The sequence below is a fragment of the Columba livia genome, chromosome 3 (assembly GCF_036013475.1).
Source record: "Columba livia isolate bColLiv1 breed racing homer chromosome 3, bColLiv1.pat.W.v2, whole genome shotgun sequence".
Classification (NCBI taxonomy): Eukaryota; Metazoa; Chordata; class Aves; order Columbiformes; family Columbidae; genus Columba; species Columba livia.
Genome location: NC_088604.1, coordinates 67596140 through 67622210, shown reverse-complemented (window position 1 = coordinate 67622210; position 26071 = coordinate 67596140). Strand labels below are relative to the sequence as shown.

The 26071-nt window shown below is 41.0% G+C and overlaps 1 protein-coding gene across 10 annotated transcripts in view; it reads left to right on the top strand.

The window, feature by feature from the left end:
• PLEKHG1 (pleckstrin homology and RhoGEF domain containing G1) overlaps positions 1-26071 on the top strand; it is a 143806-nt gene that overhangs the window by 82557 nt on the left and 35178 nt on the right. For 7 of the 10 annotated variants that reach the window (XM_065057426.1, XM_065057424.1, XM_065057425.1 and 4 more), the window contains one exon: positions 9897-10435. In XM_065057426.1, coding sequence (XP_064913498.1) covers positions 9897-10435 — 539 coding nt within the window. The other 3 variants (XM_005507642.3, XM_065057431.1, XM_065057432.1) reach the window with 3 other exon arrangements.

The window sequence follows — 26071 nt, the reverse complement described above, 5'->3', positions numbered from 1 at the left end:
AATGACTAGAAAGGGAAGGGAGGAGTAGAGGAGGACCAAATCTGGGTAAACAGCAGTCAGGATGTGATAGGATCATCAGCAGAATATAAAAACTGCATGTTTGAGGTGACTGCGCTTTTACAGATCTCCTGTATGTGGTAGCAATAAGACACCTTGATTTTTCTGCTGTGACAAGTTATTTTGTTGCCATTTGGCAGTCTTGGTCTTCTTGGCCTTGGCTATCTAAAATACCATACTTAGCTACAGAAGCAATGTGGTGAGAAGAGCTGTGGTATGTTGTATTTCTTTGAATCTGAACACCTGCTTGGTTTCTTTCTACTTACTTTCAGGTAAAGTGCTGTAAGATTTCAAAATACTAATTATTGTGTCCTGCAAAAATCTGACAGTTATTTATTAACTCTGAAGTCCTTTAACTGTCACTGAATTTGTTCCCATTGAACTGGGATTTTGATAAAGCTGTTAGCTTACTGTTATAATGCCACCTTAAAAATAAGACCTAATGTTCCCTTTTAGCAGGATAAGCATAAGAAAATGACTGATGACTTGAAATGCCAGAGCCAGTTTGTGATGGAGCCAGATCATTAGTATGTCTTAGTTCCAACGTGGGTAGAATTTAAGGATTCTTCTCTCCAAGATGTAAACATGAATACAGCTTTCTGCAACTTTTATTCAAGAGAGGAAACCCAGAAGAAAGTTTTTATTTTTTTTCGTAAATGCGAGCATCTGTTAGTATGAGTCTAACGTTGCTATTTCAGTTCTGTTTCAAAATTGTAGTTGCTAAACTTCCTGAGCTGCAGAGGAGGTTCCAGTAAGTGTCTCCAGTTCAAAAGCAAATTGGAGAAATCATTTAGCCAGATTTAAAGAAAAACATCAGTTATTTAAAGATTTGAAACTCAGTTCTATTTGGCATCTAACAAAGTCAGCGGCTATTCCAGAAAACTGGCTTTTACAAAATACCTTTTTTTTTTCAGGCAGGATTTTCACTGGGAAGGTTTGGAAATCCACAGAAAATTCAGTGGCAGAAGTGAACAACAGACTTAAAATGAGTTTAAAAGAACTAATCTGTTTGTGCTAGATATTGTAGTTATGAGTTCTTGTTAAATTGGAAGAGATGAATTGTGCAAAGATGCCTTCTGTGTGGTCACACAATTACATTTTTCACTGTAACTGTAAGACTGATTCCTGGATGCTGTGTTTCCTTCTACTGGAACTGTGCATCCCTCTCTACAGTTTATTTAGCTGGCTTTACATTGCTAGCTATGGGAGAGTCCAAGAAGAACTAGAAACCAGACCTGGTGTCCAAGCACTGTTACAGTGATTTAGTGTAGGATGGAAAAACACTAGTGATGTGCCAGCAGCAAGGTCTGATCCTGTGTGGTGCTGGGTGAAAAGAAGAGTCCATGTGGATTTTCATTCAGGTCATGGCACTGAAGTTTGAATGTAAAAGTACCAAAACATTCAAGCAGCATCATGTTGAATGCTTACTGTTTACTCCTCTTCACTGAATGCTGCCAGCATGGGCAGAGAAGAGAAGGGTGTAAAAGCTTTGATTACATTATCATCTAGGGTATTATGCTTCCATATGCAGTCATATCTACATACCTTCACTGAATTTTCATTTGCTCTGATTTAGAATAGAATAGAACCAGGCCATCTTTTAAAAAAAGAGGAGAGAAGTAAGCCTTCAAAATTCACAAGGAGATGGAAAATAATCCTTTTAAAAGGCCTATATATAGAGCATTGGATCCATATGCTCTATTTGTGTTGCAGTACCTCAGCAGCATGTGATGGCTGGTTCCTTTTGTTAGGTGTCTCTGCAGTACTGTATACAGATTGAATAGCTACTGCATTGCAGAGAGTTATTAATACATTACATTGCACTTTCACTGAAGATGTCAGTGTGTCCTTAAGCCTGAATGTACCCTGTGGTTGAATTATGGGTCTTTTTTTAAATTTTTCTGAGGGTAACTTATTTCTTCAGTAAATCCTTAGCCAATTGAGAATTATAGAATAACATATTTCCTAAGCTCTGTAAACTCTACTTATTGCTCAAGTTTAGAAAAATAAAAACTTTTTTCCAAAATAAAATAAAAACAGGTCACCCTTCTCAACTCTTAATCCTGATGCATTAATAATGTGGTCTTATGGCACTGTGCACACAATGGGAGGGAGCAGGAGACGGGGCAGAGAAATGGATGCTGTTCCTAAAAGGTAATGCAGATAAACAAAAGCCAAACTTGGAGGATATGAAATGCTAGAAAAAGAGAAGTGAGGCAAAAACGTTATTTTCCTGACATACCTGTACACTGTTTCACTGACTATGCACATTAGACAGTAAAACAGAAGGCTTTTGAGTTTCTAGTCTCCTGCAGTGACAGCCCTCAGTGCTGTGCATGTTTAAAGTGATTGGGAGTGATGGGTTGTTCTTGGGGAAATCCTCATGTATGGGGTAAACTCTTGCTGCCTTATATGTGGGGATATAAGGGAGAGCTAAGGTCAAATGTGGGCGTGCAAAGAAAGAGCAAGGTAGAGCAGAGTAAGGACCTCAGTTCCACTCTCCCTCCCACCCCTAGTAATGCACATGGGAGCTCACTGTGCCAGTTCAGACCAGTGGCTGAAGCTCATGCTGCATCACTGCAGCCACTGCCTATACCTGGCCCACTGGAGGAGACATGGGAAGCTCTGTGTCACCAGCTGCCTCTGAGTCTGTCACCAGGCTGGAGTTGAGCCTTCAGCATTCGGGAGGTTTGTCATTATGAAATGATGAAGCTTCTGGTATTGTTCATACGACCTCACAGAAATGACCAGGCAATGCCCTATGGCTGGTTGATGCTCTACAGGTCTGCCCAGGAGTTAATGAAAACCTCCCTCAGAGGTGATAAAAGCTTCATAGGCAAGGTGGGCACAAGGTGTGAGGAAGCAGAGGTCTGAAGGAGCTCCTGACAGAAATACATGAGAATGTGGAGCATAAGCAAATGTATGGTAAATTTACCACGTTTTGGGTTATTTGACTGAGTACCTGGGTGCTGCACTGTATTATGTACTGGGGATGTTGGGACCAATGTTGGTCATCCTAACGTTGCGTCCACCACTTATAGATACACAGTGGCTCTGTCTGAAATATTGCACAGATCTTACAAAAAGTGCTCATGTGTATGTATATCTTTTAATATAAATATGTAAGTATTTTAAAAAAACCACTCTGAAAAACTACAGGATAATTTATATGGTGATGTATGAGCTCAGACATGGCAGTGTGGCAATCTGATCTTTCAGCCTGGATAAAAGGGACTTTCACCCCTATAGCCCCGACATTCAGATCAAAGTGTTTCACAGCTTTGCGAATGGTCTCAAGGCTGCCTTTGCTTCCTTTTTCTACCTTCAGTTTCCTGCTGAAAAGCCTTGTTCAAGGTCTATGCTCTTTAGGAAAACTCAAAATGAAGCTGAGGCCACGTTACATATAAGGAGATGATTTTAAAGATAGTGTATCTTTTAGCAGATTAGGTTTGAGCATGCAGGTGTGAGAGCACACCTGGAAAGTGGTGCTAGCAGCTGGGAACTATTTTGACTTCTTTTGCCTCTCAACTTCAAGATAGAAATCCTATCACTTCTCTTTGCAAGCTGAAAGAGCCATCAGCTTTCCCACTGGTTAGCACCAGTCTATATAATTTTTTTTTTAATTTTCTCTTTTTCTTCATCTTTGATCCTGGTTTCCCCTCTCACTGTCTCCTTTCCCTCCTTTCCCACAAAACTATTTTCTTTTTCTTCTACTTTGCTTTGTTGTGATTTAGCACAGAGCACCTGATGGTTTGGTTTTCACATTTTCTTCTTGAAGTCTTTCCTCTCCCTCTTTAAAAAAAAACACTGAAGCTTCACAACCACTCTGCAAAAGCCGGTTCCTGTTTATGTTAGGGCAGAACAGAAATCAGAAATGATCTTATTGCCAAGAATCATCTTATTGCATCGCAGGTTCATGGGAGTTTCTAATATAAACACAGAAATTTCACAATACCAGCAGGTGATTTATTTGCTTTACATCCTTATTGATACTGTCTGTAAATCAAGGAGCAAAGGGTAATTAATGCTGTGGAAATGGGGGCTCTATTTGATGTTTTCACAGCGCTGTGCCTGGAAAAATGGAAGTTAGTGGGTGTTGCTCAGTGAAGTGTTCATTTTAAAGTTACCCACAGTGATACCCATTGTCCTGTCCCTGAATTGCATGATGTCATGTTTCATTTAAGGCTCTTAGCGATGCCGAAGACTGTCGGTGCGCTGGGAAAAAGGCGGTGAGAAAGTTGTGAATCAGGTTTCTGTAAAGCCTTTGTGTTTAGGGTTTTGATAGATAAAAGCTGACTCATGCAATATTTCTGGCGGAGGAGCTGTACAGACTAGTAAGAGCTTCTCATTTTACCTGAGTGCCCAATGAGGTAATTCGGGAACAGCTGAAGGCAGAGCCTGCGCCTCTCCTCTGCCGCACAGGTAGGTCGTGGGTTGTTCAGAGGGGGTTTGAAAAACAGAGAGGACTTGGTCGTCCTGGGTGCGAGGAGCCAGGGACATTCCTCAGTGGTGAGATACTGTCGCAGAGGATTTTCCCTTGCAATAATGTTCTTGGACATTAGCGTGCTTGGTTGTGACAAAGGCTATTGTGCTTGAAATATTGCAGGGGGGATGGGGGGGGGGGTGCGACAGTAACTTGACAGACAGAGGCACATTAGTTGCCTTAGTTGGTGGCTTTTTTTCCCTACTGTAAGATTTCTAATAAACAGGATTTCTGTTGTTCAAAGTTCAGTTAAGTACTTGGCAGCATATTGTTTGTGACAGTTCAGACTAGAGATCTAATCCTGCTACTGTTTTAGCTTTCTAATGTGATTTTATTCACAGAGGGTGTTAATTTTAGAAATTATATATGTTCACATGCAAAATAGAGTAATTAAAAATCTGCTGACTTTCACTTGGACAATAGTCAGAGCAGGGGATATAGGGAGTTAATTTAAGATCATGTTGGGATTCTTGTAGTGAATGTATTTTAATCTTCCTCAGTCTGGCAGCTGTATAACATTTATGTTTCTCAATTCCAGTGCTGTATTTGAATTTGATACTGAAGATAGAAATTGTTCTAAACAATCTTACTTAATTGTATCCACAGTATGAATGTTTTATTTGAAATATGAAAATATCTCAAGGAAAATACAGGAAGGATTTCTTGTAGTCTCATCACTTTCATGTAGCTAAACTTCCAGAGGATGTGAAGCCTGTAATTTCTGGAAAAGCTGACTTTGTAGATAACATCTGAGGTACTCTTTTTCATGCCAGGGGAAGGCAACAACAGTAGTAATTATGAATATAAATTGACTTATGAGTTTTTAGTCATGCAGTATGTCTTAAAATGTCATGTGCAGTAAACAACTTGGAGAAATAAATACCTATGTTTAGATAGGGATTGGGGTCTTTGTATTTAAATATAAAATGGACTTCAAGCACTTTTTCTCTCGTTGTATGCTAATGTTCTAGAATAGCCAAAGTTGCAGAGACAATGGAAAACCATTTATCGTTACCATGAATATAGTTATAGGAATGAGATATTTGTTAAACTGATAGAAGCGTATGCATATTTGGTGAGAACTTTTTTATGGCTGAATGGTGGAAACATGAGATACACCAAGATAGTTGCCCTCTATGTGCCTTCAGTGTTGTAACTAACATCACAGTTACCTGTTGGGGTGAAACATGGGTGTTTCTTGCCCTTGCACTGCTGTAGAGCAGGGACATGTTGTTCTTGCTGGGCTTGTGCTGTGCCCAGGGAGTGTGTGTGTGTGTTGCAGAGGGGAGCAGGGAGGTTTGGAGAGGCTACATCCATTCATGCAAAGGCACAAGCAAGAAGTGACCTTGTTCGGGGAGCTCGTTTCCTTGTGAGTAGGGACAAGTAGTAATTATCCTCCTTTCAGTGCTGAACTAACAAGTAATTACTGTTATTCCTTAACGAAAGTATGCAAATTGAAGATTTTTTTTTTTCTTTTTTCCCCCCAGACTGAGTTAAATACCGTTATTCACAACTCACAAAAGTTCTCGATATTATTTTGGCCTGTCACTGAAAAGGTTTAGGAAACAAAAGAACACCTAACAAAAAGAGCAGTGAACCGGGCAGATGTGGGTCAGGGCGTACAAGACTCGCTCAGAGCCTGTGCTGCTGTGGGTCTGGTGGTACCTGTGATGACACAGACTGTTTGCAGCCTGAGTTTTGGTGAATGCCCCTGCCTGCTGGTGCTGCTGCTGAAATTGTTGGCTGGTGAGGGGTTGCTTGTAAATCAGTTCCTCGGGGTATGGGAGACATGAACTTGCTTTTTATAGCAAGTTTGTATCAAAGACAGAAATTTGTAAGCAGTTACAGGGTTTGCAATCACTGTGTCAGTTACAGAAGGTAGCAGTCTTGGGGGAAGCTGTTTCCCCTCTCCCCTCACTCTCTTTCATTTGCTTGTGAATTTTTCACAGGCAGTTGGTAGAGACCTGAGGCTGCTGGTGCAAGAGTGAAGTTACTTTGCAGTAAAACTATACCAGAGCTCTGAAAAGCCAAATGCAGACCCCAACAAAAGAAAAGAAGGATGGGCACATGGCTGTGGCAATGAGCTGGATTCAGCTGCTGCCTTTTTGATGGACTTGTGACTGTAGAAATCACCTAAAATACCTTTTCCTGAATTCAACAGCAGGGGTAATGCTGCTCAGAGGGGTTTCTGAACATAAAGCTGTGAAGCCTTAGAAGATTTTCAGATTCTTTGTTATTGGGAAGGGCTGTGGGTTCGTAACAGCTACATGTGGCTGGGCAGAGCCAGGGCTGGTTCCCAAGCCCTGACTTCCACAGGCAGGGCGCAAAGTGTTTGGGACAGGACTTGGCAGCTGCCTCCCAGTTTTGTGCCCCACCTCGTGTCCCTGTGTCCTGTGATGCTGCTGGGTTCTCCAGCTGCGTGGGTGCTCAGCTGCTGCTCTGCCAGAGCGCTGAGCTTCGGTGCCGTCTGCATGGAGCCCCACCAATGTGTTTCACTGGCTGGAGGTGTAATGGGCAAAATTTTAGAAAAAATTTTCTATAGAGAAGCCAAATGACTGATTTACACATGGCCGGGAAAGGAGTAAGAACAAAATAAAAGGTAACTTTTGAGGCTCTCAGTCAAGAGGAGGCTTTGAGGACAAAACAGGCTGAGATTTTCAAGTAGCAAATAGTATGTTTGGTGTAATTTATGTACAAATATACAGGAACAGTCATTGGTATAAAAAAATGAAGGAACTTGAGCCAACTGCGTTGCATGCAATTAATTAGCCATGCCTGGCAGGTGCCTGAGGTTCACCAAGGTTGGGGGAATACAGGTGCTAAAGAGCAAGCCCATTTTAACTATTACAACTAATCCTGGTTTTGTGTGGGGTTTTTGTTTGTTTGTTTGTTTTTGTTTGGTTGTGATTTTTTTGGTTGTTGTTGTTGTTTGTTGTTGTTGTTTTTTAATAGGCAACGACATTGTCATTAAACAAGAAAATAAGTTTTGTTTGTTTTGTTTTTATAAGACACGTTAAGCTCTCACGATGCTTCTGGCTACAAGTTTGTCAAATAAAAAACCACTTTTAACATGTATTCTGACTCAAATTTCACTGACCTGAACTGTGTTTTGTTTGTCTTTTATATTAATGAGTCTGACAATGTTTGTGAAGCAAATATTACATATTAATGCCTTCAGGTTATCTGAGAGGCAGACCGCATATCAGTGAAACAGGAAGAAAAGGGCATGGAGTAATGGAATGCCACAGGAACCTTTTATTTCCCCCCTAAATATGGCTAATCAGGTGTTTCTTTGTCATGTAATTTTAGTAAAATGTCTTGGAGTAAGTTAGCGGAAGGGTATCCCTGTTATCTTGTTTATCTTGTGCCTTTTTCAAGGGGGTTTACATCTGCACAGCAACATTGTGCTTTCTAACTGAACATGAAAAATGATCCAAAGCTGATAACAAAAATACATTATTTCTTATCAAAAATGCATACTTTCTTATCACAAGCAATAGGAAGGCAAACATCTTTGCCCCTACGCATTCAGAAACAAGAGAATTCCACAGCATTCTTCAGTTTAAAATACTTTACTGATTTATTGCTTTATATTTTATTTTGGAGTTTGTACTTGATGTGGTTTATTCAAGAAGGGTAAGAAAATAAGCTTCTGTGCTGCAAAACCAGAAGAACCTGGCACAAAGAAAGGCTGTAGATTTTTCAGACTTCAAGGTAAAACCAGGGGTACAGAGGTGCCAAATTAGGTTTTTAATCTAATGCCCAATTTCTGACCCATGTAATGAGCAAATTACTCTCAGTGTTAATTCCAAGGGTTACCTTGAGGGCAATACTTCTCCTTAACAGAAAGCTAATATCATCATTGCTGAAATGGTGGTATTAATTACTCACGTAAAAATAAAATCTTATGCATTCAAGATAGGTCAAATAAATAAAACTTTCTTCTCTGGGCTCTTTTTTTTTTTGTTTCTTTTTGTATGCTTTAACTTGTGGTTGGTTATTTATTTATATTTTAAAAATATTATTATTTTAAAATACTAGTGTTTGATTTTGACAAATGAAAGGATGGCTTTCTGTGATGAATGTAGTTCTTCCTCCTGCCCCTCTTCTCTGACCAAGTGCAGCAGGAGCCGTGTTCGGGAAGTTTTTGCTCAAATTGCAAAGCAACTCTGCCTCAGTTGAAGAAAGGCCAATTTAAAGGTTGTGCAGGTTTAATCTGCAGCTTACTGGCTTTACGGTTTCTGTACTGAAACTGCTGTCTGGAGCTGCAATTGCTGGTATGACTTTTTTAGGTTGTCACTGGAGTAAGATAAGGACTAAGCTACCACTGTGTGGGTACCTTCAGTATTGCTTTTCTTCCTGAATTGTCACAAGTTTCCCTTTTCAAAGGACAGACATTCTGAAATTCTTTGAGTCAGGGTTTTTTGGGTGGATGCTTCTTACTGAAATAAAACCTTGAAGTACTGAATTTACCTGCAGCTGCTTCTGCAGCTTCTTGTGGTGCTTCACACAAAACTTGGCCAGAGAGAAATCTGCATTGCATCCTGGACAGTGGCCTGCAGGGCGTTTCAGCAGCAAAAAGAAAGTAGAATTGAAATGCTGTCAGGAAGACAGATATCTGATTTTGGTTTGGCAGTGATTTGAAAAACAGCTTTTGGTCAGTTCAGCAGGGGGCAATATGTTGGCTTCAGTTGAGCAGTTTTAGAATGACTTATTTTCCCAGTAGAAAACTGAATTATTTGGCAGAACACTTTCCTATGGGAACTCTTTTTTCAGAAGCTATAATATTTTCATTGGGAAATCATTCTGATTTTACTGTTTTTGTACAAGCCACAGAGCTGGTAATTGATAACTGCTTTTGGTTTTTGTTTGACTATTGGCCTTACAGTATTCAAAATGAAAGATATTGTCTGGTATCATTGTGTGATTCGTGAGTTTTCCAAAGCATCCAAGCCAAGGTCAGTGCTCAGCTTGCAGATAGCAGGAATGGCTCTGGACAGAGGGGTTTTTTTAACCTTAGGGAAAATCTTTGAGTCTTATTTCTCTCCTGTGCTGAGCCTGGGTAGAGCATGCGTGAGCACCAGGCCCAGTGCGCTGGCACAAGGAGGATGTGCCAGAGACATGTATGTGAGCAGGACGTGTGTGGTGCCTGTGTAGTAGCCCCCGGTGGGAGATCCCCACCACCTAAAAAGTGTTAGAGCCGTGGTGTCCTGCAAATCGCGTTGTTCTGGTTGTCTTTTAGTTAAAATAGGTTTGTGGCAGTTTTGTATGCAGAAAGATTTTAAAGTATCTGTTTTCAAATTTGTGCTATATAGAGCAGCAACAGTAAATCCACTTCTGTTTTTTTTTTTTTCAGATGACTTCCACTTACCTCTCGATGTTTTACCAGCTGTGACGGAGGCCCTTGACTCCAAGACGAAAGGGGAAGATTTGCACAAGGAGAGCAGACCTTTCCGCTACTGTGAAAAAAAAACCATGGACCTGTCAGACAGTGACCGTCCTGTAAGCTTTAGCTCCACTTCCTCCTCTGCTTCCTCCAGGGACAGCCACTGCTCCTTTGGAAGCAGAACGACTTTGGTTTCAAACAGCCACTTGGGTTTGTTCAACCAGGATAAAGAAACGGGCGCCATCAACCTAGAACTGGTCCCAGCCAGGCGATTTTCCAGCAACAAGCCACGCAAAAACTCCCCTGCAGAGCAAGAGGATCCTGAGGAAAGCCTTGAAAAAAGGCTAAGCATGCCAAGGAAAGCAGAATCAAAAGGAATGAGTAAAAACTGTGCCATGTCCCTGGTCACGGAGCCCACCAGTCCCAAGCTCCTCTATGTAGACAGAGTGGTCCAAGAGATTCTGGAGACAGAGAGGATGTATGTGCAAGATCTAAAAAGCATCGTGAAGGTAGGAGTCTTGCTTAGAATGGTGTTAACTCTTCCATAATGCTCTTCTTTACATTGTTTGATTTCACAGCAGAACAGATGGACCTGACAATTGAATCGGCATTTGCTGGTCTTTATAAATTAGTGTAACATCATTGTTCTTGTGTGTTTCTAGTTTTTATTTGATTAGATAAGTCTGAACTGTTACTACATGTTAATGAAGAAAAAAACAGGAAAAACATTCTACAGTTGACAGCAGTAGTGAACACTGGTAAACTTTTTGCAAGTAATGTTTATTTACAAAAAAAAACATGTACTGTTTCTTAGGATGTACAGCAAGAGGGAAACAGGAGACAGCTTGTTTGCCCCTTTTAGTGCTTTATCTGAAGAATCTCACTTATTAATTTTTCCCCCTACCAAATCCTAGTACTGCAAGTTTTTTCCTGCCTTTTTCTTCTTTTCATGCAGTATTGAATACGGCATATTTATTTGCTGGAAAACTCTATTGTTTGCTCGTTTCTTGAAGGTATTATGTTTTCTTTAAAATTAATTCTGAATGGGTGGTGCTTAATAAATGGGTGTAACATTTATTAGCAGCAGTGATGTTTTTGTCCAATCCCCAGATGAACAGTATCTTTCATTTCCCCTTTCTAGTACAGGGAAAAGTATGGATGAGTCCTTCTGTGGATTGTTCTGTTCACTCCATGTACTTGCAACTTGTGCCATCAGTCGTGTTCTTTTGTGGTTTTGAAGGTGACAGTTAAGTCCCTTGGCTGTTGTTTGTAGTCTGTGTACTTAACCTATGTATGTATGACTACCTGCATAGAAGAATTTCTTGGGAGGCACATGTTTAATGCGCTGTTTATAGAACATGTAGCTTTAGGTAGCTGTATGAGGTCATCTGCCAAAGGAAGTATCAGTCAGCTGGACACACTCTCCCCACCTGCAGTTCTAACCTACTTGGTTGCACAAGGAATGAGTGGGAAAAAACACTACGGCTTTGATAACACAAGTGCATGTCACGATTAAACACCCCCACCTCACAGAGTTCTCACAAAGAAGGCTTTTTCTGCAAGACTTTCTCGGTTTCTGTAGCTGCTGCTGTTTGTCTACGTTCAACTGTTGCCTAAGTTTCATTTTGGAGTATTTAAGGTTGTCATATGCTGCAGAAGCAATCCAGCTTCTGTGCGCAGTCACCATTTGCTAGGCATGACCACCATGGTTTTGGAAACCTTAACTCTCACTCATCCTCCTGTGCAGTAAACTGTACGACTTGAGAAACTGGAAACTATCATCAAAATCTTGAAACAGATTTTCCATTTACAAGTAGGAAGACCAACAAATGCTTGCCAGAAATACTTTAAGCACCACTACAGTAGATATGGATTAAATGTGGCAAATGCTCTTGAAGTTATGAAAAAAATGGAGAAATTTACCTGTGAAATACCCAAGCGTACTTCCTACAGTAGCTAATAGTTAATGAATCTTGAAAGGTCATGTGGCACTAAAAAGCCTATTTGAGAAATGTAGTGGTTGGCAGTGGGGCATTTCTTAAGTAGGTTTTGAGGATCTGAGTGCTTCAGAGAAACTCCTTCCCAAGCAGTGAGGACAGTGGGGAACCAGCTACCTCAGGCTGTGCACGTGCTTTCCTTGCTCTTCAGGGAGGGAGGTGTGATGGGACGCACGAGGACCTTGTTTTATATGTTTCTTAGAATTCTTTTCTCCTCAAGTTACCTTAGCAGTGCTGCGGTAATTTACCTAACCAAGGGTGGTGGCTGTGAGAAGGATGGGAAGACTCCACAGACATCTGCAGGAGTGTCACAGCCTTGCAGGATTTGATTATCCAAGCCTTTGTGACTTGAGGTCATTTAGTTTGGCAGCCAGCTGACTAGTGCTGATCCAAACTGAGATGAAGGGAAGCAGCTTGATCTGTCTTATTCTCCAGATAAACATGGACCAGATTTTGGCAGCTGGCTAGGAAATGGGATGAGAAAGGGAAAAGGGGAGCTGGGAAAGGGTCAAAGGACAACTGCTGCCCAAGAAGTGTGTGGGAACTGAAGAGCTACATGAAGGTGGGAGCTGGCAGAGAAAAGCGTAAGCACATGAACCAGTGCTAAGTAGAGAGAGAAAATTGTGAGAGGGAAAACAATATGAGGAAATGATAGAAAACCCAGGAAGTGAAGGGTTGGGGGAGGTACGAAATCGGTTGGAACTGAAGCTTTCTAGTGAGTTTTGCAGCTGAATTCAATATAGAATGTTATGTACACAGATTAAAAATAGTAAGAATAGTAAGTTTTCTTTTTGTTTTAGGGTGGTTTGTTTTGTTTTGGTTTTTTGTTTGTTTGTTTTTTGGCAGGAGGAGGGAGGGAGGGAGGAAGAGAAGCAACCCAGGTACAAAGAGCTAAAAGCTGAAGAGATGTCAGGCTGAAGATGGTGTAGGAACGAAAAGGGAGAAATCAATAGGTACTGTTTTAATCACCCTCTACCCCCAGCTGAGAGCTGTTGGTATAGATCTAGTCTATGGCTTTTTGTCCCCTGGTAGTGGGGAATTGCTGATGCCACCTTCTCTATATACAATGGAAACAAAAAGAACATGTTCTTACTGTTCTTTCAAGCAGTTTGAAAAAGGTTCTAGAGCTAGAACTGAAAGGGTGTCAGAACTCATGTCTGTGAATCCACACTCTAAATTTCTGGTGGAAAGCAACACATATTTGCCTGTGGTCCACAGTCAAGCTTTTTTGGGGGAGGTGGAAGGTGGGTGGAAGGGGTGGTTGTTTTCTTTTTGTGGTTTTTAATACATCCACACTCTTTCTGGTCATCCAGATCACTAATGAACATCTTAAAAGGACAGGATCCAGTATTAACCCCTGAGGTATGCTGCTAGTTAATGGTCTCCAACTAGATGTTGTGCCTTTGATCACCACCCTCAGGACCTGTCTGTTCCACCAGTTTTCAATCGATCTTGACTGTCTGCTTATCCAATCCATACTTCATCAGCTTGTCCATGAGCATCTTATGGGAGACAGTATCAAAAGGCTTTCTGAAGTCAAGGTAGGCAATATCCACTGCTCTCCACTCATCTACCAAGCCATTTCGTTGTAGAAAGTTATCAGGGTGGTCAACTTCTCCTTGGTGAATCCATGCTGACTATTCTTGATTACCTTCTTGTCCTTCATGTGTCTGGAACTGGTTTCCGAGATTAGTTGAACACAAATGTAAAGAAGCATGCATAGCTGTACACAAATGACCCATTAACACAGATGATATGAAATTGCATGTAGGATCCTGGTACTATTCATCCATTAAGAGTTAGCCCAGCAGAGTATTTTAGGCAGTGCCCTTTCAGCCTATGTTAGTCTTACAACATGTAGAGTTATCAAGCTTGTTATAAAAGACTATGGAGTAAATGGGGAAAAATTAAATTTTAGCCTTTTTTGATACCTTTATTGACTTAATTCTGTTAGGTCATTAATAAGTAAATAACTAAAAAGAAACTAAAAAGGCATAGCTTTTATTGGCTTTTGAGTATCTGAGTGGTATTTGTTCTTAACAGTGCCAAAATGCTGGACAGATGTAGAAATTGACTTCATAGGATATGGCTAATGTGATCTTCAATTGATAACTGTAAACCTGCTGGGGTTATCCAGCTTTCTTGTAAACTGCTGATAAGAAATATTTCCTGGGCTTAGGATGAGTGAGAGGAGGCCATACAGGCCCTATTTGGCTCCCTTTGCCTCAGGATATGCTTTAAAACCAGCTGCTTTTCTAGCCAGTACAGCCATTTTGTCTGTAACCTGAAAGAACAGTTGAATTATGATTGTTTTGAGGTGTGCTGCTCTGATTCTTGCTCAGGCAAGCATTGTAACAAAGATAGAGTGAACTTTTCCATTGTTTGGTGTGTTTTATCAGATGATCTGTTAAGTATAATTAAAATTTAGAATTAGTACAGCTTGAAGCGTGTTTTGGGCAAGTTTGTGATGAGAAATCGGATACTTCTGCTTCCTGCTTGTGTCATGCTGACAGGTGTACTGGCCAGGGCAGAACCTGCAGACCTTCTCCTCTCCAGGACACAGCCTGACTTTTTCAAGTAGTAATTTATTTAGAATAGGCATAAAATTCAGTTAGAGTAACTTACTGGTAACTCCCCCCCTGCCCCCCGCCCCAATCCGAGTAAAATGCTGTCCCGGAGTTTATAATAAAAATGTGTTTTGTGTTTGTGGGCACAGGAGTCAGAAGCCCATATTTATAATTTATACAAATGCTTATAACCGTAGAAACTACGTTTGTGGCTTACCTTTGGAAAAGGAAGGAATGATGCAAATGCCCTTTTACAGTGCATGCATGTCATGTTACATTAGATACACTCACAGTGATATCAGCCTGTTGAGAACAACTACTGCATGAACCTCAGCTGTGTGATATAAGAACTCCTATCAGTAAAATAGTATCAGTAAAAAGTCATTGACGTCTATACTGCAGCTAGAAGGGAGTGAGGCATGCATTGTCGGTGCATTTCACAAATATTTAATGCAAACTGAGGTTGAGCTTCAGGGATCTTGAACTCCATCTGAAACCTGGGAGACTTCTTTTCTGTGAAGGAGTTCCTCTACCCTTTCAAGCCGAATATGACAATTTTTTTAAACCATCCCTAATGGACTAGTTGAAGTCTCAAGTCTCTTGTCTGTCTACTCTCTGGATCTTTTGTCCTTTGCCACTCTTTTATTTTTTTTTTGAAATTGTATTTGAGACTCCTCATTCAAGCCTTTTTACCTAGAAATTCCAGTTCTCTTCTGCAGAGTCTTCTACCTATGGTCTTCCTGCCCGTCTGCCCTAAGTCTTCTCACAGTAAATCCTGTCCTCATCCCCTGTCAGTCCATTTTGTCTCATTTCCTCATGTGATTGATCACCTTTCAGTCTTTCTCTTTTCCCATGTTTGTAGTGTCTGCTGAGTCCAGATCTCTCTCCATAGTTCTCTTGGCGGGTCTGAAGACACTCTTTTACATAGCTTGTCACAGTTTTTTTGCCAGGTCTGTTGTAGTTCTCCCTCTATTCTTCAGCTTTTTGTTCAGCCTTTCTTTCTTCTGACAATGTTTCGATGACTGTTCTTAATTTTTCTGTCCTTTTTCTGCTCACATTCAGTCTCCATCCTCTGGTGTCCATCAAGCTTTGTTCCTGTTTTCTCCTTCCAACAGAATGCTTCTCCACATTGTCTAAGGTTTGCAGAGCAACATTGAGACACAGAAACAATCTTTGCTCTTACTTCAGAGGAGCAGATCTGAACCAGATGTGCTGACAGCATCTGATAATGGCAATTATGGGTTAAGACCTTGTGAAGCCTGAGCTGAAACATGCAGAGGACTATCACTAAAAGGTCATATTGGTCCCCCCAAACTGGTCAAGTCTGTGGAGACTTGGACAAAGCAGCAAAAAAATATACCCTCAGAAACAAAGTCTCTATTATGCTGCAGTCTGTTACTGCCGCTCCTTCAGATGTGAGGGTATGGTTCATGTCTCTGCTAGTCACCCTGGGGGTGCTTGTCTTCTCAGGGGAAAGGTCACCAAAGTTTTTCAAGGTGAGTAAAGGAAAAGAAGGGTGTTCTTTCTCAAAAAAAAAGCCTGGGGGAATGCTTTTGCTGAAATCTCCTAAAACAACTCAGCAAGGAGGCAGGTTTGTGGCATGGAAAGCTTCATCCAAGGTGAGCAAGTCTGCTGAAGTTATGTATCCCTTGAAGAGGGTGGGGAGAAGTCTTGTAAGGGAAAATATTGGACATTTGCAGTAGATACATGTTGTGGCACCAGCGATGAAGGGAAACCCTTCTGATAGGAAGTCAGTATCAGAGTTTTATTGTTCCCAGTTTCCTGCTTCCCAGCGCTGTGGTTAGAGGATGTCTTTCTCTGCGTTTTAGGTAATTAGTTGAAAAGACAACTCTGAAGGCTGCATGTGCGCATTGTCACTTCCTGTGGTGTGTTAGTAAAAGCATAATGGCTTGTGCATGGGATTTTTGGATAGCGTAACTCTCAGAGAAAGTTCTCCTGGTTCAAGAGGTGGGAATCCCAATATAGCTCAGACATCCCAGAATGTTCATTCCCGCATTACACTGTATTTCCATTTGCAGCCTCTTTTTCTATGGCTGCCAACCTACATGCCTGAGGAAGGTACCTTTAGATTGCTGACATAAGTTGCATGTGAAGATGTCACTCTGGAAGAATACCTCTGTTTCTCAGTACAGAATTCCAGCACTCAACAGAAATAAACGGTGTGATTAGAAGAGCTGTCCTTTGTGAGCATTTTGTATATGAGAAATTTCATAATGGAAATGGCTTCAATGGAACGTTTATTGAATGTTATTGAGAAGATAACTGTGATGTGAGAGGATGTACCAGTCTCCCCGGCATAAGCATCCTGAATTTTACGGCACAGCTGTAATCATCAGACTCTAATGATGTCATTCTTTTGAGGTTTTTAATCACTTTTATTTCATTCAATATAGCAAGCAGTGATGTGTGGTCTCATAATTAGTATTTTTCTTCAGTGCATTAAGGCCAGAAGTTATCGTACCATATCAGTGCCTGTAAAGCTGTGGAGCAATACCTCAGCTTCATGTATAGGCACTGCAGATTTGCAAGTCCAGTCTGTCTGACAAAGATTGTTGACATACTTCATTTATTTGTCTTAAATCTTCAGCACAAAAGAAATAACTCAGGTGATGAGTGGGTGATTTTTCATCACTTTACCTCTAATTTCCTTATGAACAGAGTGATGATTTAGAAACAGGCTCTCCACTCTGGGGCCAGCTGTAGAGCCTGTCCCATGCAGAGAGAAAAGACATTTAGTTTAGATTTGAAGTAAAGCAGTGATATTCAGAGTGAGATCCTTCTTTGCAATTTGTCTTGCTATGATATTAAAAAGCAGTTAAAAGCAGGTTAGCACACATACTGTTCATTATGACTACAGATTGATCCTTATGCATTTAAAAAAGATGGATGAGCCATTTACATTACCTGGAAAATAAATATGATTCTGACAGTGATATGTTCAACTGTGATTAGTATTTGGTACACTTCTGAGCTGATGAACTTTCTCACTGCTTGTTTTTTTTCATCCATGAAGGAAGAGCTGTGTCAAAATCTGATCAACATCTTCAGAGAAAGCACGGCTTAAAAGCAAGGGAAGTTTTCTCCAGTAATATTGAGATATGACAGCTGAAACAAAATTGTGCTTGAGGTTCTCAGTGCGTATCTAAGAGACCTTAAAGCCTGTGAAGTTTAAACAGAGTTACAGCAGTACAAATTGGAGCAGAAAAAATGTTCCACTTAAAAAATCTGTAATAAATTTGGAAGCAGCTATATTGGAGAAGGTTAATATTTTGTTTCTGGAGTTGCTGTTTAAAAGTCAAGACCATAATCCACACTGGAGACTGCTGAGATGTGAGGTATCTAGTAACACCACTAGGTATGTTACCGAGCAGGTATAAACAGCTGTTCTGGCTACAGTTAAAGAAATACCTAAAGTAAATCAGACTTCTTTCTTCTGAGGCAAGAGGACTGACTATTCAGTTTTCTCTGCAGACTTCTTGCTTCCTGGATGTGAGCCATATTAAATATCCTAAAGCAACCTAAAGTGATGGATGTATACAAAAACTGTTGTTCATGTTTGTGTCTTAAATAGTTTTGGATGTGGTTATTTCTGAAACTCCAAGACCTTGATCAAAAATATTTTGCCAGCTATGTATGCTTTAGGCTTCTCATCATCTGTACCCTTAAATGAAACTAAAACAAAAGCAGAAACAAAAGCCAAACCTTGTTTTTCTGGGCATTTGAGAAGGATTCTGGGCTTTGGAAAAAGATGTTTTGCAGCTGTACGGTAGGAATACATTGTGTTGTGAACAACCAAAAATAACCTAACAAACCACTCATGTGGTAAAGGCAACTGCTTATGTTGTGGCATGAGCAGGGAGCTGTTTGTAAACTAACCCCATAAGAAATATGCAAAGCCAGGGTTAAATATACTGATGGGTGTTTGTTCTTATCTGCATCATCAGTACTCAGTCTCATTTCTTCTCGTAACATTCATAAATGTCTTTCATTCAGCATGTTCCCGAGTATTTGAAAGATACTGAATAAAATGTCATCACTGCTTTGTGTTTTCTCTACCACCACCTCACATCCAGTTTTTACCTTACAGCTGGATTGTAGAAACATGTTGGGACAGGGGCTGCTTTTACCAGGTGATGTCCGAGCTGCAGCCTATGGCTGGGACTGCAGACATGCAGACAGCACAGGTGTAGAGCCATAACTTTTTGTTTGCTTTAAAGTCAGCTCTGCGTTTGAACAGCACAAAAGAGGGAGTTACACTGCAGTAATAAAGCATCTGTCTGTAAGTGTACAGTGAGTCCTTCCCAAGCTCTGGCTGGGAGAAGCAGCCGGGATGTCTGCTGCTCTTCCTGGGAGCTGCAGAATTGCCGAAAAGCCCAGCTGCCTCTGCTCTTGCCTTCCCTCTTCTGCAGCAGGGCATAACTCATTCAACTGTGCTGTTGGTAACCTTCTACCCGCTTTCTAAATCCGAATGAACATAGATAAAAGGGTGAAAGTTAATCTTCTGCTCCAGAAAGTTTTATTCTTTTGGGAGGGGGGGGACGAGCGAAGATACGGTTAAATACAGAGTGTGCCATTTAAGAGTGCTGGTGGTGGGCAGGGGGCTCCTGGAGTGAAGCTTTGCTCCCTGTTAGTGGGATGCATAGAGCCCTTCTGAAATTCAGAAAGGAGAGGAAGAGAGATGTGTTCACCTGTGCCTTGCTGTTGCTCGCTGGTGGGGAATGAGGAGTGGGGCAGCAGCCCTGGGAAAGCAGCTTTACCCAAGGTGGACAGCAAAGCTGGGAGGAACAGCACTGAGAGGCAGGAGACACACAGCGCAGCTCATGCTGCAAAACTTCCGGTAAATACTTAGATGACATGTTTTTTGGAGAATGATTATTTTTTTTCCAGAAAGTTGGGGATTTCTGTAAAGAAATTGCAATATTTGGAAGTGATATCCTAAAGCCAAACATATTTCTGATTTCTAGCCAGACCATAGTTTCTGGATTCTATTTGCTTACTCTGGCCTCTTCCATTTTCATCCACGGAAAAATTTGACCACTTTTAAATTTATTGTATCATTTTTATTAAATATTGTCAGTGAACCGTATTCTTCTCGTAATTGATGATCTTTAAACCTGAAGGCTTAACAAACTACATAGCAGTCTCTCTCTCTCTCTCTTTCACTCTCTTCCACTCTCTTCAATCCCACTGATTAAGGTGTGGAAGTAGCTGCTGTTTTTTGTGGTTTCATGAGAAAATAATTTTGCAAATAAGACACTTTTAAAAAGTTTTCACTTGTGAACCACCCACTACTATAAGCTTCAATTTCATTGCTGTTCATCTATTAATAACAAAAGCCATCCATAAGTCTCTGGGAATCATGTGGTTACTAAGGTTAAGATAAATGTGAGTTTAGGATGTGTGCAGATTTTCTCCATTTTGCTGGGTTTGCATTTTCATTCTTTGGAAAACAGACTCTTTCAGTTTCCCTTCTTGGGTTTAAAACAAACATTTCTCTTCTGGAATGTCTCCTTTAACTTGTAAGCATTTCAATATTTCCTTTAAAAAATGTTAATGTTAATTTGCCTTACAAATTGTGGAAAGTTTGTTTAATGTGCCAAGCACAAGACTCAGGTTCCTTTCCTGGGTGATTCACACATTTAAAGGCTAAATTTGCCTTAATAATTCTCTGTGCTTTCCTTGACTATGATTCAATAAGGTTATAATCAGCCAAATAATCTGTGTTGTGAGAATTTATAGATGTCCTGATGAACTTTGAGATTATTTTTTAAATTTATAATTATTAAACATTTCATCTGGGACTTCTTAATAAAAAAATCTAGGTTATTGAATGATGGTGAGATGATTGACAGTGATGTTGAGCCTCAGTTGAAGCTTTATGTATCTTTAGAGCACTTCATCTGCATAACAACCTCAAACTATTTAACATCCTGATTACTGTTTAGTGTGTTAATTTGTCTGTTCTTGTTACTGTAGCTTATTTCTTCTTTTAAGAAGTTTGTTAGATGGGGGCCTCACATAGCTATTTAATGAAATGCCGGTAAACTATTGGTGGCATTTTTTTACTGTCCCATGATCTCCATCCACTCTCTGAACATGCCTCTTACTGCACCCCTGAGTAGTGATTTGGAGTGTCAGGTGCTGGGAAAAATTCCTGTAGCTGTTATTTAGCAGTGATGTGATTTTAGTCCAGTGAGTTAGAACTTCAATAATTTAGTGTGCTCAAGTGTCTAACTGGGGTTGCACATGAGTTGCTGTTGCCAGTGATTTACCTATATTGTCATTATAGATGATGGACAATTTAGGGGACTTGTATGTGTGCAATCCATGAATCACAGTTTCAACTTTTGAGTGCATCTCTATCAAATTACAGCTTGATTTAATTGACAGCCTGCCTTCCAAGATGTCTTTTTAAGATGGGAGACTTTAGCATGAAATTCCTGCAGCTGAGCAGGGGAATATTATTGAACTTTGATTGTGTTTCATTAGAACAAAAATTCATTTCAATAAAATGCAAAATCCCTGAAAGCAGTCCATCTTGGCAGGCTGGCAGTTCCATGCTGGATCAGCAGGTGACAGGCTTTGACCCTCCAGAGAGTTTGGTAGACACAGCATGCCTTCTGAAACAGCTCATGGGACACAGGTGACAGAAGAAGAATGCAGGTATTGGGTAAAAAGAAAAGACATAAAATCCTACCCTGTTGTAAGTAGCTTTGTAGGACATGTGCCTCCTTCCCCTCCAGTCCCAGGAGAGCAGGGCTGGGAGCTGCCATGGGCATCCTCTCATGGTGGGGCAGGGGTGAGAGGGCCTGCAGACCCTGCTTGAGAGGCTTGGACTCCAAAGCGCTGAGGGGGACCCCACAGCTGCAGAAAGCTGTGCTGCTGCCTCCCAGCCATGCAGAATGGTGACGTTGTTGTCCTACTACAGGGACAATGAACTCGGTGCAACAGCCTGGGCAGTGCTGAGGGACCTCTCACCGATGGTTTTCCAGGGCATATGTTTTGGTTCAGTTCCTGGCTGTGCTCTGACAACTTCGAGTCCTGTGACAAGATCTCCTGGCTGTTGTCATTGATGTGCCCTAGAAATTCTGACTTTGTATACAACCCCCACCCATGCTCACGTTCTACACAGGCACAACTGTTCAAAGGCAGCCTAAGCCAAAGAAACGGCATGTTTTAGAGGTGCAAGGCATAGTGCTAGGACTCAGGAATTCCTCGCTGCTAATTTTGGTTGGCACATAGTCCTTCTGTGGCTGGCTGTGCATGTGACCAAGGGGACCTACTAGGGGCCACTGCTTTCAGTCCTAAGTATCTGTAAACAGGACGGTGCTTTAACATCTATAATATAGGTGCGGAAGTCACACTGATTATAGAAAATCTGTCACTCAGGAATAACTATGTGGAAAACAAAATTCTTCCCTTTCTCTTCTGTAGGTAAAATTTAAATTAATACTGTTAACTTTAACTTATCTGCAGAACCTTAACTGTGGAAAGTATAGGGAGAAGTCTGTCATGATCACTTTACTCTGCAACGTTAAACAGTGGAAAGAAAACTTAAATGTGCTCCTCTATTTTTAGACTTTCTTCATACCACATTCTCACGAATACTCTTACCATCGCTCTTTGCCCTTTCTACACGCAGTCAGTGAAGTATCGACTTACTGTATCATGCCTGCTTTAGTGCTGTTATCCACAGGCTGTGTGTGAGCTGATTGCATGTATAAACTGGGTAATTCTGACAAAGCTGGTCATAAACCCAGGTGAGTGCCGTACGGCTTCCTCACCACCTCCACCCAGCGCTGGGGAAAGGCTGATGCCAGTGAGGTGGCCTCCTGCCAGATCAGAGACTCCGCTCCTCTGCACAGACATCAGAAAGAAATCCAACGACCACCACATCTAGTACTTCAGATTACTTCAGACGTTCCCATTTGGAGGCTGGCTGACAGTGAGGGGAAGTGTTCTCCTCACCCTTCTCCCTCAATGGCAGGGTCAGTGCTCTGCAAGCATGCAGGCATGTGCGCTTCGGAGCCCACCTGCGAGGCCTGGCAGTGCTGTTTCCCACAAGGGCAGAGCTTTGCTGGCACTGACAACTGGCAGTTTTATGTACAAGGTTCTGAGGGACCTTGTAAAGAGAATGGAAAGGGTGGGTAGGAAGTGCACAAAGCCCAGGAGCTTTCTGCTCCCATTGCCAACGTGAGCAGAGAAGGCTGCATCTCCAAGTCTGTGTTGTCCTCAGGGAGGCCCTGGCTTTGGCTGTTGCTGGCAGAGCTGTGCTGTGCATAGCCCCAGGCAGGTGCTGGTCTTGTGGACCTGTCTGTGCTTTGGCTGACGTGAGGGATTTCCTGCTTCAGAAGTCTTTTAAAAAAGCCCACCAAATACCACCATCCCATTTCCCATGAAAAGTAGAAGGTAGAAAGATGGAAAGACACGCTTACGGAAATTTCCTTCTTTATTTAGTTTTTTGGTTTTACATGTAGAGAAGCTATCTGGTAAACAGCACAAGCATTTTTTTGAAGTTTGATTTAGTGACATCATTAATATGCAACTTCTGTAGCAGAAATAAAACATGGCTCTGATTTTTATGGCACTCAAACTGCATCTATGGTTAAAAATATACCTATTAGTTAAATGGAAGTATTAAGTTGTATTAGCCTACTGTATGACAAGGTGATTATGTTACAGCCTGTGTTAGTGGTTGTGTTACTTACCTGGGAACAAGAAATGTGTGCTGCTAGGAAGCAAATTCTCACTGTCATAGGAAAGAGCATTTGAGAAGTTCCTCCGCTCTATGTTAAATCAATACAGGTCAGACACCGAAGCAAAGCTGTTGCCACTTCTGCTTCTCCTACAGAGGAGTTTCAGAGGTAGGAGGTTAAGGGTGCTAATTATCTCGATGGGCATGGATTTCTGTCTACAGCATGGGGACATGCCAGGCTGTCTCTGGAAAGCTGCAAATGCCAAGTACTTTGATGTGGGATAGGAGGTGGGAAATTGTTTTAAAAGCAATTGGACAAGCATTTTCACTCAGAAGGGAAGGATGGCTGCCTATGTGACTAAATACGTGACCAGTTTTGACTGGTTACAGAGGCTGAAGAAGAAAAATGTGGCTGCATGAAATGTTTTGCTACAGCTATGTCCAAGTAAACCACTGTGCAAGTTGTAGGAGACCTGCACTGAGGTAGTGGGCTTGTCTACTTACATCACAGAAAGTGATAACAAAGATAATAATGTGTTTTAAGGAGAAATCCTGACAAAGGGGTTTGATATGGATAGGAGATGGATTTGATTTTAGTCTCAATCAATCCTTGGACTCACACAGCCAAAGGAACCAGAGCAAGAAGTCAAAATATGTATGGTTTACAAGTGCACTTTCACTTTGCAGGGTGCAACTATACTTTGAATATTTGAAAAGAGCTGCAGTGAGCTGTTCTGACCAGAATTCAGCATCCTTGGCCACCTGTTGTGGATAGTATGCTATTTTTTGATACATGAGGCATTCAGAGTATGTTGCTGTACATGCCAGATAAATCTGCAAATAAAATAATAATAAAAAAGAATAGAAAAAAGATCAGTCAGAGGGGTAATTGGTACAGATTATAATTACCTATGTAATTGGCAGAATTACTGATGAGGAACATGTTACAGCAGTTATTCTGTTGTACAACTGTTGCCTAGCTTTCTCTTTGGTTACAAGTATGAAGACGGTCTGGTCAGCATGGCTCTAGCTGGCAGGCTGCAAACAGGACCCAGTTTGTGGTGTGTTTTCCTTCTGACCTGCAGCCTTTTCCTCAAAGCAGTGTGGAAATAGTGTGTAAGTGGCCCAGACTGCTGAACCGTTTCAGTGGTTCCTCTTCTGCACAGCCATCTGATTTGGGCTGTATGCATCTGTGCTGGTAGAGGGGAGTAGAGCAAAAATATGCCTATGGTCACAGTATAGCATCTAGGAGTAAAAGCTGCCTTATCGGTAGGCACAGAGTTAGGGAATATCAGAAAACTGGGGGCCGAGTGATGTTACGGCCTGCCTGAATTTAGGTCCTGCTTGATGTAATATTACATATTCCTCCTCAGGTTGCAACCCTAGAAGTCACTAGAGTTTTGATAAGTACCTGGTTTTAAGCATTTTTTGGCTAGAGACTGAGTTTTCCTGATATAAGTCCTCAGCTTTTGAGCCAAAACTTGTGTTATTGAGGCAGAGATGTACAGCAACTTTGCTTTCTCCTACAGCCTGTGTTTAGGTATTGGAAAGCAAAGTTTTCTGGTGGGTAGAATTCTTTTTTTTTTTTCCCTTCTTTTTTGGTGTTGATATTTAATCAAATTTTCAGTGTCTTGTGTGTCTGTCTCTTGGTAAAGGTGTACCTATGCAACAACACTGCTCTTTCAATAATTTTGCTTATCTTTGGTGATATTTATATATGCACAGGCCTGCCTTGTAAAGGGATTATTAAGAACATCTATAGTGTATGTTTCTTATAGGGCAGGATAAAAACTGATTCTTGTTTCACGAGGCAGTGTGGCTTTTACCCATTTTTCTAGCATTACCATGTTAACAGTACCATTAACATTACTCATTTTAATGTGTAATTTTAACATGGCCTCATTAATGGATGGCTTATTCTTTATTGTTCAGCCTGTACTCCATTTTTAAAGGTAAGCGTGTGGCTAGATGAAAATGTCCCACTAATTTGTGGTTAGTTTCTGAAATTTGGTCATGGAAAAAAAATCAATTTAATCAATATGTGAAGATATTTTTGCTCATTTTGTCCTTTTCTTGACAGTTTATTTGTGTTCCAAATTAATATAATTATTTGTTTAACCTCTAAATTTAGTGCTGTCCTCCTGTTTCTCTAGTGATCCTCCTTGTGTGATTATGGAGGAGGACACGGTAGTCAGGATATGCAGCTTCTAGCAGAAATTCCTTCTGATAGATTCAATGTGATGAAAGACAAATGGGGAGAACATCAAACCCAGCAAGAAAGGTAGGGTAGTCTAGCAAGCTCTTCTAGTTTGTGGAGAGTTTCAGGAGATAGGACAGAAAAATTGTGCAGTACAATTAGAGCAAACTTTACTCGATAAATCAGTCTAAGGAGACTGTCGTTTGTGTTTGTTTTTTTTTCCTCCTATAAAGTAAGCTAAATGTTTTTGCCATAACTGCAGAGATGCAATAAAAGGCTAGTGAAGGCAAAGGTTATAAATAAATCATTCGGTGCTGACAGAAGGTCCATAGATGCTGACAAGAAACAAAAGGGGTGAATATGGCTAGTTCTCTGTTCTGATAAATTTCATTGATTTCTGCCCTGTGTCACTACAGTTGCAGCCTGTCCTGTAACCTTGTAGCTCCAAACCTTTCATTGCAGCCTCAGATGATAACAGCTGTTGATACGCTGCAGGAGGTTGCAGTGACTACCATGGGGGTAAAGTACCATTTGCTAAGGAATAATTAGGAATAACCCCATGCCTGGGTAGCTTTGATCTACCTGTGGTGTTGTCCTTGCAGGGGACTTTATGTGCCAATACTGCATCTGTTTCCTGGATATGTTCATGAAGCCTTTACGAGAGCACA